Raw genomic sequence first — 15309 nt, forward strand, 5'->3', positions numbered from 1 at the left:
CGATCAGTTTGCTCATAACACAACAGACGCTTGCAAAGGTGCATTTTGTGCCTACACATCTGTACAGCTGTCTGAAAGTGCTGGGTACATCTAGGTGACACCCTACCAAGCCAACCGGAGGCACACTGTGCCTACACCCCTTTGCACTACTCTGCCAGCAGGAGTTTCTTGCTACTAACTTCCCTTCCTGCCTAGCTTTCCCCAGAACACAGCTGTGTGCACACACACACACGCACACAGGCAATCAGCTACGTAAGACCCCCTTCATGTGTTATGTAAAAACTGGGCACACACAATCTAAGAACCCAATCATTAAATTAGGCGAGTTAGTGTTTCAGGGTTAGTAAAGTTAGTGAGTTGTTTATTTGGAGCTTAGAACTGAAATGTCTCAAAAACAAGATTTTAAGATTTCTTTTACACACATACAGAATGTTTGTTTGAGCTAGGAATCATTAGAAGTATGCTGTGAATGAAACTCACATTGGTTTTGAAACCAATTTTTATGTCATTTGACCCGGATCCTGCCAAATCACTTATCATTTTTATGTCCGTAATACAAAGTAAGCTGCGTAAGGAAAGCCACACCGAAAAGTTGTGAAAACTGAAACTCTTTACTTGGAAGGTTTGACAGGTTTTCGACAAACACATGAGTGACGCGCTAGAGAAGCAAGAGAGACAAAAACGTCTTTTAAAATGTTGTGCTTTCTAAGTATCTTCCACAATTACAAAAAACAACAACATTATTTCTATGCACCCTTTTGAAAGCTATCTTCCTCAGGGAACCTAAAGGATATCCTGGCATGAAGCTGACAATGTCATCGTCTCAAAGTCTTACATCATCAAGACAGAACAGCGATCCTGCTTCTTTAGACGTTTGACACAAGCAAAGAGTATCCGTTCACTTGCATTTGGCAGTCCCGTTTCAAAGCGACATACACATCATATCAAACGTTATCAGTAAAAATGTACCCAATTTAAAAAGGAAGTGTATCATCTGAAGACTACCCAGACGACAGCTGATGATAATAAAAACGGGGTTGTTTGAATGGTGGAAAACAGCTGATGCCTAATTCCAGTTGTATCTTCCAGAGGAGGGTGGTAGTGGGTAAGGTCTTCCGTAACCCTGCAAAAGCAATGACCACGTTACTGTATTAATTCCTGCACGGAGCCGTTGCCAAAAAGGCACCAGAAATCAGCCTGAAAGTAAACAAGCGAAATGGGACATGCAAATGAAGGCCCAGCCCAGCTACAAATAAGCGTCACTCTTCTACTGAAACGGACGGACTTCAAATTGCTCAACTTTCCCACCGAGTCTTAACTGTGCTTCGCTTTTGCTTGGCTCATGGACTGATTCTGAAGTGCTTGGAACTTAGTACCAACAGCCCCCACCCCCGGAAAACACCCCCACCCTCAGATTAGTTTCCACTCAGCTTTTACTCCATGGGGAAATACTCATAATCTCCTTTCAAACTTCAGTGCGCGTCTGAGCAGGGGCTGCATCGTGATTTCACGAGGAGTGCTTCCACAGACAGACAGGATCGCAAATGTTTTTGCCATAGTCACGGTTTGCACTTTAGGTGCAGACCCAAAAACAGAGTGTGTGAAGAGATCTTCAAGAGGGGTGCTGAGTATGCAGGAGAATGGATTCAGCCACAACAAAGTGCCCCCCCTTTAGAAACAGAGTTTGACCCTGAAGATGCAAAAAGTCGGGTTAGAATGGATAAAAGGAATTCCTTCTTCACCCAAAGAGTGATTAACACATGGAATTCACTGCCACAGGAGGTGGTGGTGGCTACAAGCATGGATGGCTTCAAGAGGGAATTGGATAAATGTATGGAGCAGAGGTCCATCAGTGGCTATTAGCCACAAGCAGTGTTCCCTCTAAGCTGAGTTAGTGTGAGCTAGCTCACAGTTTTGTAGCCTCCGGCTCACAGATTTTTGTCTTAGCTCAGGAAAGATGGCTCCAGAGCAAACTCATTGATGCAGTAGCCAAATTGCTTGCTCACAACTTTAATGCCAGGAACTCACAAAGTAGGACTTTTGCTCACAGGACTGCACAGCTTAGAGGGAACGTTGGCCACAAGGTATAGATAGGAACTCTCAGTCTGGGGCAAGTGATGCTCTGTATTTTCGGTGCTTGGTGGGGCAACAATGGGAAGCTTCTAGTGTCCTGGCCCCACTGGTGGACCTCCTGAGGGCCCCTGGTGTTTTTGGCCACTGTGTGACACAGAGTGTTGGACTGGATGGGCCTTTGGCCTGATCCAACAGTGGCGTCTCTTATGTTCTTTTGATCTCTTATAAAGGAAAACCTAAAATGGATCCTGCAGACCCATCCTGCTAATGGCTTTGTGCCAGAGGAAGGTGCCTCCATTAGTGGAATGGATCCAGGGGATTCAACCTGCGGTAAACGAAGCATTAGAACTGAGCAGAGGAATCAGAGTTACTGGTAAATTTATTTTAATATTACTTTTGCGCCACCCGGGAGAGAAGGTTCTGTTACGTGGACTGCAGAATTCAAGGAGTAAACTCGGGACCGGGAAGGGGTAAGTGGATCCGTTCCTGCAGACACGTACATAGTTATTTCTTTAAAAGTATATTTTGATGCTAGTTCACGGTGGCTGTGTTTAGTCGATCCACAAAAGCATCAGAATCGGTTTGGGCAGGGCTCTTCGGTGCGTCTGTCCTCCCTGAGCATTTCTTCAGTTGCAGAGTCATGTGGGTTACATTAATTTAAATAATGAGGATTTTCAAGGGAGGGTGCTGTCGTTATCAGTGGTGTAGCAACACTCCCCCACCCTCATTTTTTTTTTAAATGACCGTAGTGTTGTAATGATAGTTCAAGCAGGCTTTCTGAATTCCCAGCTTTAATTTTTTAAAGAAAGTAAGTCTCTAGCTTGTTCTTCGGCAGGGAAACAAGGGAAAAAGCATATCTCTGCGAGACAAGGAGCTAGAGGCAAAAGCTGGGAATTCAGAGGGCCTGCTTGAACTATTATTTCAACACTATAGCAATATATTGATATTTTAAGGCCTTTACAAAAAGCACCTGAACTCACTCGTCTTCAGGGTAGGCAGGAGAGGGAGTGGTTTACCAATGACGACAGTCCAATAATTGAAAAGTGGGCTAGAGTTGGGTGGGACAAAGAAAACTGATAGAAATGTCACGCACTAGGAAAAAGATGACTCAAAATTGGCTTCCAGAAAAACATCAGGGGGAAAATGGTCTCAAAAGAGACAGAAACCTGCCCCCGTGGGGAGAAAAAAAAACCCAAACTGAAATGAAAACTATAGCAAAAAAAAAAAAAAATGTATGCGGAAATCAGGGGATAAACTGAAGCAGCATGGGGCCGGAACCAATGAAAAATTCCAGGTGGAAAAGGCAAAGGCAGAACAGGCTCGGAAAAGGGAGAGGCCCTGTTGTGGGGGAAGGGCAGACATCTGCTCTTGGCCCTGATCTCAGCCACAAAGTTATCACTTCTGAAAGAAGAAGAGGAGGAAGAGGAAGAGATTGGCTTTATACCCCGCACTTCACTCGGAGTCTCACAGCAGCTCACTCCTTCCCCTTCCCAAAACAGGGACCCTGTGAGGTAAGTGGGGCTGAGAGAGCTCTTTCCAGAACTGCCCTTGAGAGAACAGCTCTGACAGAACTATGGCTTGCCCAAGGTCACCCAGCAGCTGCAAGTGGAGGAGTGGGGAAGCAAACCTGGTTCTCCCAGATTAGAGTCCGCGCACTTCACTACGACACCAGAGCAGCAAAGAGGCCACTGACTGGGTCCTGCAGCCGAACCAGTCCTTCCAGTGGTTGGTGACTGGCTGTGCTTTGGGCGTTTAGGAGTGGTGGGCAGGTGTTTACAATCAGAAATCACTTAGTTCTAGACACTGGTAACTGGCCAAAGAAAATAAGACCCACTAAAATCAACAGAACAAATCAGTCAAAGTGATCTTACGTACTGCCAATTCAAGTAGGCTACAACTTACTCTCTTTGGGTTAGGGACCTCTGAAAAACTTGCCGTGCCCCAAACGTTTCAGTGTGCATCTGCACCCTTCACTAAAAAGAGGACGTAACACACCTTCTGCATGTGTCAGAAGAGTTAACCCTCCACTTGCTTTCCCCTGGCCAGAAGCAACACGTTTCATAAACTATGGAACATCCTAGCAGTTTGCAGGATTATGACCATATTTAAAGTTTTAATTCTCTTCACGTACTGGGCTGTGTCCATCCACTGCACAAAGCTAAGGGTAGCCACACGTCACTGATGCAGGAATGCCTTCCGCTGACACGCTACAATGTGTGCAGAGTGGCAGGACCAGGGCGATTTTTGGGCAGGAACGCACAGGAACGGAGTTCCGGCTGGCTCCCAAGTTGGCCACGCCCAGCAGGAACTCATTAGGATTGGCTACATTAGGGGCGTGTGGCCTAACATGCAAAGGAGTTCCTGCTACAAAAAAAGGCCCTGGGTTTTGACCACAAACAAGGTAAACAGAATAAGAAGCAAAAGGTGGGTGTGGCTGGATGACCAGACTTCTGGTAACATGGGGGTGTGGCCTCATATGCCAATGAGTGGCACTGTCAGGGGTGTGGCCTAATATGCTAATGAGTTCCTGCTGTTGGGTGGGACAAAGGATTATAGCTTGCCGGTGGGGCCACAGAAACAAAAAACTTCCCCCAAGCCACACCGTGCTTTGTTACCTGTCTTCCCCGTTCCCTCCGATCACTGGGCCTTTGTGGGTAGTTCATTGGCCCCCCTGGCCCTTGGTACTGGTTCTGCTGGTACGGGGGGCCTTGGGAATGAGGCATGCGGTTCCAAGCCAGAAGAGGAGTGGCCCCGGAATTCCTAAGGAAAGAACAGACCAATCACAGACACTGAATTCCCAGTTCCCCATCATGAAGGCTACACTCAAACGGCATGGCACACTTTGGGTCTATCTAGCACGCCACTCAGTTGCGCAAAGATTCAGCCTCTTTCTGCTCCGTGGCTCATTGTTCACGCTGGAGCAAAACAGGTGCTTTCCTAATGACAGGCCCTGTAAAAAAAAACAAACCAAAAACCCACTGACAAAAACCTCTGCGTCACCCTTTCACTCCCTGGTGCTCACTGGCAACAAACACAGAGATTTTGTTGTTTTTTTTAAAGGAAACTGTCAGATTCAGATTCAGGTTTAATAGACCACCTGAAAAAAAGAGGCCGTCCCTTTGGTGTCCCCAGCTTTCCAGCTGCCTCTCTGCGGCGACGCGGAGGATAGATGTAAGACCAATCCCGCCCGCAGGACGGAGCGTGATCTCAAGAGCAAACAAGTGCTGGGGCGAGGCTTTATTTACGGGATGTCCAGGCTAATTCGGGGAGCCCATTCTTTGCGCTTAATTGCAAGTTGCAAATGAATTCCTACTGCCGAGGAGCCTGAATCCAGGGCCGGGGGCTCAGGGGCTGTTTCTTCCCTCCAGCCCATTATTCTCTTCAGCATGTCAGAAAGGCCTGATCAAGGAGAAACCTCCTCGAGCTCTATTGAAGTTGTTTTCAATTGACCACAGTGACCTAGCAACGTAAGCGCTAATTGGCACAGACCAACTGACATTTGGCGTACAGTTTATATGGGAACACAAATGCAACGTCCATTGTGGCCCCCAAACGCCCATCCTGGATGATCAAGAAGAAGGAATGCGTTAACCACTGTCAAGTGTCTTGGTTAACATGGCCAATGGGAAGCAACAGGTAGAGAGGTATGTGGACTGCCCGCCACACCGTAGGATAAAAATACACGCACAAAAGCGGCAGTTCTACCACGAGCTCTCAGGAGCAGAGCTGCCTGGAAGGCGAGATAATCTTAATAATAAAATTCAAAATCCACTTAACACACAAAAACAAAACGTGCTCTGATTAGACGAACGCTGCTTCATTAGCAGTACAAGATCCTGAAGAGTGGATGGAAGATGGCTGGCTGGCTGGTTGGCTCGCCTGATCACCCTCCCCTGATTATGGCTTGCCCTCACCTGGGAAAAAGCAGTCTGCATTTCAACATGAATTGCATTCCGGGTGACCTGCGTCTAGCGAACAGCTGGTGCTTCAGCACACATTTTAAATTGCCAAAGAACAGGGCACTTTTAGCTGCCTAAGTTCCGTGTGCCTTGGTGTTTAGTCATGCCGGCCACATGACCACGGAAACGTCTTCGGACAGCGCTGGCTCTTCGGCTTGGAAACGGAGATGAGCACCGCAACCCTAGAGTCCGATTCGACTGGCTTTCGAGCAAGGGAACCTTTACCTTTACCTTTAAGTTCAACTGGGGGCCGCGGTGGTTCAGAGGTTGAGACGCTGAATTGCAGACTGGAAGGCCGGTAGTTTGGCAGTTCAAGACCTGAGTGCCGCGTGATGGAGTGAGCTCCCGTCTCTAGTTCCAGCTCCTGCCAACCTAGCAGTTTGAAAGCACGAAATTGCAAGTAGATAAATAGGCACCGCTTTGGTGGGAAGGTAACAGCATTCCGTGTGCCTCGGCATCTAGTCATGCCAGCTACATGACCATGGAAACGTCTTCGGACAGCTCTGGCTCTTCGGCTTGGAAACGGAGATAAGCACCGCCCCCTAGAGTCAGATTCAACTGGCTTTCGAGTGAGGGAAACCTTTACCTTTACTTAAGTTCAACTGGGCCACATTCCTCTTGGACAGTGGCATGCTTGGCCCCCTCTCTTCCACTGGGGCAGCTCCAGGTGTGGCCCTCCAACAGCTCTGGCTAACACGCAGTGCAGCCCCAACCTTCCCCCGTTTCCCAGTGACGCCCTCGCAGGTGAAAAGTGGGGCTCTACTTCGCCTCTGGGGAAATGGGGCATCCCCCACCCTCTCATACAAGTCACTACCACATAGAGCACCCATCTGAATCTACTGCAAGAGCCACAATCTGTGGAGTTGCCTGGGTCTTGACTGACCAAACCTTAAATGGTTTCCTGCTTGCTGTTGATGACTCCAGTTGCAAAAACAGTAAAGACAACAACAACAACAACAACAACAATAATGGTTTCCTGCCAACTAGCTTGCTTGTTGGTTGTTCAGTAGCACAGTCGAGTCCGACTCTTCATGACCCCACGGACCACATCACACCAGGCCCTCCTGTCCTCTACCGTTCCCCGGACTTTGTTCAATTTCATGTTCGTTGCACTGATAGCACTGTCCAACCATCTCGTCCTTTGCCATCCCCGTCTTCTTTGACCTTCAGTCTTTCCCAGGATCAGGGTCTTCTTCTCCAGCGAGTGCTCCCTTCTCATTGGGTGGCCAAAGTATTTGAGCTTCAGTTTAATTATCTGGCCTTCCAGGGAACAGTCAGGGTGGATTTCTTTTAGGATTGACTGATCTGATCTCCTTGCAGTCCAAGGGACTCTCAAGAGTCTTCTCCAGCACCATCATTCGAAAGCATCTATTCTTCGGCGCTCGGCCTTCCTTATAGTCCAATTCTCGCAGCCATACAGTACTACTGGGAATACCTTAACTTTGACTATATGGACTCTAGCTTGCTAGATCCCACCAAAAAGTCAATCTAGTTACACATTCTGTTTCCAAGAGCAACCAGCCAGCTCCCTCTGGGGCATTCAAGCAGCACGAATGTGAGGAGGGTCTGTGACCACAGCATCTAGTATTAGTAGGCTGAACATTACACCATGAAAAAGTTCATCTTTCAAAAGCGGTTTAGCAAGGAAACTGAAATGGAGCTTTAAGAATAGGAATCACATTACTGTCGAACAGCTGTGGCTTTTCAAGCAAATATATTAATTTAACACACTGACAAAGTTAGTTAAAGAGTGGGAAAAAAATACTGTGTACTCCCCTAACTACAAGTAACAGCTTAAGACTGCATAAATCACAGCCTATCATACAGTTCAATTACACAAGAAGGGGGACCCGCGATACACACCAGGGGGGATCTCCACGTGGAGGAGGAGGAAGCAGCCGCAGGTGAGCCTTCTCCCCCACCTCCGGGACCAACATCAAGGCCCATGTGGCTTCAAGCCACCGGGTGCGCCAAACCTTCTCCGTCCCCCACCAGGCGCTCCCCCCTCCCCCAGCAGTGACGGCGGCCTGCCAAGCCTCCCCCCCCAGTGGTGTCCCGCCAAGCCTTCTGCCTCCCCCCCCAGTGGTGGCGAGGGTGAGACGGTTGCCAGGACATTCTCTGCGCATGTGCAGGGAATGCTCTTTTACTTTGGGGGGATTTAACTATCCCCCATATGCTTTTTCCAAGTTTTTAGATTTTTCTGCACACCTGGGAACTGTCCCAAGTGTGCTGGAAAATCTCTCTGTCCCCCAAGTGCCCCCAATGTGCGGATTTAGATATCCGACGGAGGAGGCAATTTGGCTATTAGATATATAGATTCCAGTTTAGTGTGGTGTGGATTCAAGCAGCCCAAACCGTGGTTTAGTGGTGAGTTCTAAGCTTATAATAGTGCCATTCTAAACAGTGACATGATTCCAACATTCATTGAGGTCCAAGGGCTTAGAAGGGTGTAACTCTGCTTGAGATGGAAGTGTTCCCTCTAGTGTGAGATAGCTCACCGTTTTTTAGCCTCCAGCTCACACATTTTTGTCTCAGCTCAGGAAGGAGGGCTCCAGAGCAAACTGATTGATGCAGTAGCCAAATCACTCGCTCACAGTTTTAATGCCAGGAGCTCACAGGGTAGAATTTTTGCTCACAAGACTCCACAGCTTAGACGGAGCACTGGTTGGAATTAAAGTTATACCGGTAGTTTGTACCTGGCTTATTAACTGCAGTTTGAATGCAGAAGCCCTTGTTTGCCGGTTAGCACTACCCCTGCTTTGCCTCTTGTATACAGAGATAGATGCAGAGGACGGCAGAAATATTTGCTGCACCAGTTGCATTCTGCTTTTGATGATGCTCTCCCATGGAAGCCACGCCCCTTCCCTCACACACACACACACACACACAACTGATGCCCGACTAAGCAATACCAAAACAAAGTTCGAATCCAGGGGCGCTGTTGAGACCGACAAAGTTTAATTCTGAGTATAAACCTTTATGTGTATGCACACTTCTGGGTTCTGAAGCTTCTGAAGAAGGGTGCATGGACACAAAAGCTGATACCCAGAATTAAACTTTGTTTGTATTAAAGGTGCCCAACTGGACTCAAACTTTGTTCTGTTGCTTCAGACCGACACGGCGACCCCACCTGAACCAAAGCCATACCAAGTCTGTGGCCTCTGCAGGGGAAGAAATGTAAAAGGCAGTGGGACAAGAGACCTTGAGGAAACAGGTGCTTTTATCGTTCCTGAATGTGGTGAAATGGCAGGGGGGGGGCACAGATAAATGCATTTTAAATGTTTCTACTCTGTCAATTTCCAGACCAAGCAGGACCCAAGTGGCTGTAAAAGAGCCATGTTGTTTCAGTGTAAAAAAAGTTCAGGAATTTAGTGAAGCATCTAGAGAGATTGGGGGGACGGACAGACTGGTAATCCTTAGCAAGGAGGAAGCAGCAGCTGCTCCCGGTTTGCCTTCCACTTACTCCTGGCAATGCAAGAGTGTTCAGGACAGCATCCGGGGATTCTGCTTGGAGACGGAAAAGGAGGCATGTGGCAGACTGGCCTTTACAAATGGGTGCTGTTTTCCCCCATGGATTGACAAAACGGCAGAATGTAAGTATTCTTACCAAATTAATTAAATAAGCACAACCCAGCGGGGTCATTATGTACATTTAGAAGACTAAATAAGGTTTATGCAACAGAGGATGGTTTAAAATGCACAGTTTCTCGCGATGGCTGAACACCGCCTGATTCTATGATCGATGATACTAGGGATTCTTTGTCTTCCGGACAGTAGTCTAGGGGTGGGAGAGAGCAGCATATATTGCCATAAATCCAACGTCGTCACAGGTAGGCAGGATCTATGATAAAGCCAGATACTCAGGATAGGCCCAGCACCCTTAACTCTTGCCGGGAGAGATGCCATGTCCTCCTCAACTTGCTAGCCATTTATACTTCCCCTTTCTCCCTAACAGGGACCCCAAAGTATTTCCTTCTCTTCAATTTTATCCCCACAGCAACCCTGTGAAGGAGAGTGGGGATCCAGTGGCAAAGTGGGTCTCCCAGACGCTCCCCAAACACCCCACACCATGCTCTCTTAAACTGGACCAGACGGAGAACCAACACAAGAAGCACACGTGCCACACCCCCTTTGTGTGAATGTACTTCGCACAGGATCAGACCATTCCTCCCTTTAAGCTCAGGGCCACCTTCTCTGGCTAGCAACAGCTCATCTCAGGCAGAGAAAAGTACTGTCAAACATTTGCCCATCATTGGCTGCGGTCACGCGGAGCATGAGCCGCGCTACAGAGACGGAAGATAGGCAGATTTTCCGGGTGCGATCACAGCGCCACATCTGGGAAGCGTAGAGCTCCCGTGGCGACCCTGAGGCTTCCCGCCGAAGATGCGGGGTGAAAAACTAGTACCTCCAAAATAATCGTTTCCGGAAACCGCGGGGCAAGGGCGGGCGCCTGATCGCGTTTCCGGTGGTAGGTCGTGGCATCCGGCGCCCGCCCATGTCCCCTCACAAAAAGGGTTCCCCCCCAAGTCTCCATGGGATGCGCACAAGCACCCAATGGCGCATGCGCATACTTCAGCCCCCTCCCCTTTTCCGTACCCCGCCCCCCTCCTGGCTCGGCCTGCTCGAGAGGAACTCTCTGCACCGGGTGGCAGAGGGGGAGTTGCATGGTGGGCGTGGCGGGAGGGCGGCCCGGCTGAAGCTCCTCCTGGAGGGGACCGGACGGAGGACACAGTTTGCATTCTTCTGCAGCCCTGGAAGGGGTTAAACCCACGGAGCCTTTTGCTAGAGAGGCCGCTTCTTTTCTGCGCCACAGGATTGTCCTGTGATCGGCACCTCCCCCCTAACCACAGGACCTCGATGGGACCTCTACGGGACGTCTGATTGCGCAGCCGCGCGTTATTTTGCTCTGGAGCAAACAGCCACGCTCCTCCCCCCCGCATTTTCCTGCCCATGTGACCAGGCCCTTGATGCTTTTGTTGGAGATACCCAGGATTAAACCTGGGTGCTTCTGCAGGCAAACACCTGCCCCTGGGCTATGAGACTCCTCCTCCTTTATGGCAACCGCCTGCAGGAATCAAATGGGCAGGAGTGGGAGGATGGCTTCTTCTGGTGAAATCTTTCAGGAATAGTAAGTAAACTTTCCTATCTTTTTCTTTGTGTTTCCCTATTCCTTGCATGGCTCTCAATGGCAAACTATTGCCACTGCGCCCCCCCCCCCAAAACCCCAAACACTTTATGATCCGGTCTTAATAGAGTGAAAGCGAAAATCCATGAGGCCACATCAGTGTATATGCTTGATCATCACAATAAAAGAGAGCTGACCTATATTAAATAAAATCGACACAAATATTCTTTAGGTTTACACTAGCAGCAGACAATGCAACAAGTTATAGACAAAGCCACCACACTATTCTTTAACCCCCTTCAGAGCTGTCTAAAGGGAAAGTGCAGTGCTTAGAATATAACAATGCGGAGGAGTGATCTGGCATAGAAAAAAAAATTAAAAGGGAACTGACGGATTGAGGTAAGAGCCAGAAGTCATTACTGGAGAAACGTGGTTCAATATTTTGCTCACAGTTGTTCTCTTTTAGCACAGAGCGAAACAATGCGCAGAAAACATGCGCTCAGCAATCATTTCACATGTGCAGCCTTCCTCTGCATTGCAGATGTAACAGAATAATTCGGAGACAGCTTGGAGTTTGCAAAGTGTATCAGGTTTAAGGGCGTACAGCAGCTTATCGATGAAGGGACATATATATCAAACATCCCTCATTATCAAACCATGTCACATTCTTTCTGTTCCATGGCACTTATTGGACCGCAGATTCCTTAATCCTCCCCTGAGTCCCTCCTGCATTTAATTCAGTTCAGTCTTAAGTAGTTAAAGAAACTGTTTTCAGTGGCAACTAATAACTACTGACCTACAGTGACACAGCCCAACAATAGACTTGTCAAGCCTGAAAAAGCTGTACCAAAGAAGCTGATTAGGGCTTCAAGAGGTTTGTAGCAAGAATCAATGGCGGGTCTGTACTAATGCCCTGGTTCCAGCACAGCCCGGATAAAAGTGGACCACCATTAGTTATGCCTCATTAAGCTCTACGACTTTCCTAAAAAGAAATTTGTTTAGCCTGTCCAAAACCTAATGCAGTTTTAAGCTCTCTGTGTTGAAATTCATAGTACCCCAAAAGCTTCAATGAGTCACAGGCCAAAGAATGAAAAAATGCCACAAGGACGAGCATCAGGTGGCAAAGTTTATTCTGAAGCTGGGTTATTAATGGGGAAATGGTGTTCTTTTTTTAAAAAACAAACAAACCAAAAATACATCTCTAGGAAGATGATGCATATTTATGACAACAGTGTAAACCTGCAGCATGTAAACTTTAAACAGTCTCTGAGAGAGATGTGTATTTTTTAACTGAGCAAAAGAAATTCATGACCAAGAGCAAGAACTCTTTACTGTACCTGTCATATCTCTGCGGTGGCTGCTGGAACAAAGGTGTGGGCCCCTGCCAGGAGTCTTGGGGTCTAATGTCTGTCAATCAGAAGTAACAAACAAACAAAATATAACAGATTAAAATAGGCTGATACATGTATTTTAAAACAGGTAAGTTTTTTTAAAAAATCTATATGCTGGGAAATGTTCTTAACACTAAAACAAATCTAAGACCATAAACTCAGAATGTGTATTTTGCAAATCTTTGAGGAAATACAGTTTTGCTGTCCCTCATATGGCAATTCCACTTTGGCACGTCGGGGGGGGGGGTCATTGTTGTACCTCAATTAGTCACATGCTTTTAAACTGTTCAATTAAATAGAATAGCACATTATGAAAACCTCAGATTCCTTCCGAGGCACTGAAATAACCAGACATAACTTTCAATTTGATAAATGAAAACTAACACAGAGGTAGACAAAAAGGACATTTTAATTATTTCTTTTGATTCCTCTTATAGTAACACACCAAAACAAAAGACTAACGCACAAACAATGATCACAACTCACAGCCTCATCAACATTTCCCCTTACTACTTAATTGAAGTATCAGCTGATTAAACTTACAGGTTAACACTTCAGGCCTAAATAACAATAAGATGGTATTTTTGTCCCTGGACTGGTAATCAGGGTTGAAACTTCAAAGTTATTGCTCTTGAAACAATCCCCGCCCCCAGCACTGTCTCAGGGGAGAGACTGGGAGTGGCTTTTGGACTTGTGCAAAAGCTAGGAGTTAAATTGCAAAAGGTAAGATTTTTTTCCCCATTAAGTTTTAATTTAGACGAACACTTATTTTGTTTTGGGGGGCTTGGGGTTCTCTCGGTTTTGCCCCAGATCTTTGTGCAAACCCAGGCTATAAATCTAAGTAATCCACGGTAGAAGACTCTACGATTGCGGGACAAAAATATCCTGCGCCTGTAGCTGAAGACACCAGGTACTACCAGCTGTCTGGGGCAACTGAAAGACCACCCACTTAAGGTTTGCTTAATACAAAAGTACAACATACCACAAAGATGCAGCAGCAACAACAACATCAGTTTAACAAGCAGCACAATTAAACAGCTGCTGTGCTCCTAAATAAATGGACCGGTACACAGAATGAAAGAAATATCTAATCAATAGCTCCCCGGCCAGTTCAAAACACTTAAACCGCATTATCAATCAAAAGCTTCAGTTTCAGTGACATCTTTGATTGCTTTCAATGGTGTTTAAGTGCAACCTAATTATAATAGCTGGTTTCAGGAGTTGTCTAATGGATAACACCGCGATCCGATGGTAAGGCCCCCTGTTAAATTGCTAATATTCAAGGACGCCAGGGCCTCGCAATAATTTACATGGCCTTTTGTCAACTGCAGCATTAAAAAAAAAAGAAGAAGAATGACAGGAAAGAAACCTGAGAGCCGCTTCAGTGCCTGGAAACAGACGGGACGGCTTTCAGTTTTAGTGTTTGGACCTGAACAGAAACCTCTTTACTGTGGCACTTGAGAGGAATCCATGTATAGTGCAGGCAGGCAGGCAGGCAGGCAGGCAGGCAGGCAGGCAGGCAGGCAGGCCTGGTGCGACCGGGACGTTACTTTCCTGGTGAAACACTTGGGCAATTCCGGCTTGGAATGTCCTTTGATCAAGAACCCTTCAGAGAGTAAGGCAAGGCACCTCGGGCTACTCAGTTCCTTAGTGATAAAAGAGAATTGGGGGTGGGTGGGTGCATGCCTATTCCCACTAGGAAAAGGAGCCAATCTCTCACAGGGGATAGAATCAGCCTGAAGAATTACGCTTCAGTCTCCTTAAAACTGTTGAGACAGAGCTACGACAACCAACGAAATTCCAACCACACGTCTCTTCTACTGGGGAAAGCGACCGCGACTACACTGGCAATCCAGTCTCCGGAATTCAAAGATGCCACCCCCCAAAAGGTCTCTGTTTAAAAAGAAATAAATCCATGCTAGGATTATTAGAATCATCTTGACACTTGCTCTGCCACAGGGCTGGAAAACTATCAGTGAATATGCCAGAAAGGGGGCACAGCAGACTTCTCAATGAGACGCCGATTCACATAACTCCTTTCTACTGGAGACCGTCAGTGCAGGGGGGGTGCTACATTTGCACAGGAAGGTTAGGGGGCTCTGGCCCTATGGCCCACTCAGGGTCCTCGCCCTCCCCCCCATTGCTCCCATCCCACCCACATGAAGAGGATCAACCGTTTCTCGAGAAAAACAGAAAAGGGATCAAGCGTTTTGCAAAGAGAAAGGAAAACAAAAAGCAGACAGCTAGAGATTACAAGAGAGGGGGAGGGGCAGTGAGGATTTGGTTTACTCTGGATGAATGGCGACATCCTGTGCAAGCACCCCCCCTTGCTCCTTTTTTAAAAAAATGCTCCTGGATTTTATATATTAGATATGAAAAGCAGCTTGTAGCACAACCTAGGAACGAAGAGAAAATGGCACGAAAGCCTTCTTGCGGTCACTGTCCCACCTCCGGCCAAAAGGGGCCCCGTGAATTGATCCAACTTGTCTAACTCAAGCACTAGATTAAGAATAAACTGTTGTAGATTAGCCAGGTCTCTTGATAAAAGCTCCCTTCAGGAAGGCACCTGTAATTACTTAAGTATTTTTTTTTTGTTTCTGTATTAATACACACACACACACACGCTGTTATAGTATTTTGTATCCTTTGGTAAGAAATGAAAGTGCGTCATTTTCTAGGTTCAATTCAAACGTCACCCCAACGGTGGCTACGGAGACCACAGGGGTTGCGTGGTTGCCATTATGTCCAAACTGACCAACCA

At 47.1% G+C, this 15309-nt stretch overlaps 1 protein-coding gene across 1 annotated transcript in view; it reads right to left on the reverse strand.

The window, feature by feature from the left end:
* Positions 1 to 341: 341 nt before the first annotated feature.
* XRN2 (5'-3' exoribonuclease 2) overlaps positions 342 to 15309 on the reverse strand; it is a 112919-nt gene continuing 97951 nt past the window's right edge. The window contains exons 28-30 of the mRNA XM_015406211.1: positions 12495 to 12564; positions 4689 to 4833; positions 342 to 1123 (exon numbers count right to left, since the gene is read on the reverse strand). Coding sequence (XP_015261697.1) covers positions 1067 to 1123; positions 4689 to 4833; positions 12495 to 12564 — 272 coding nt within the window. The 3' untranslated portion in view covers positions 342 to 1066. The remainder of the gene's footprint in view (positions 1124 to 4688; positions 4834 to 12494; positions 12565 to 15309) is intronic.

This window comes from Gekko japonicus, unplaced genomic scaffold, assembly GCF_001447785.1.
Source record: "Gekko japonicus isolate JY-2015 unplaced genomic scaffold, Gekko_japonicus_V1.1 scaffold1209, whole genome shotgun sequence".
Lineage (NCBI taxonomy): Eukaryota > Metazoa > Chordata > Lepidosauria > Squamata > Gekkonidae > Gekko > Gekko japonicus.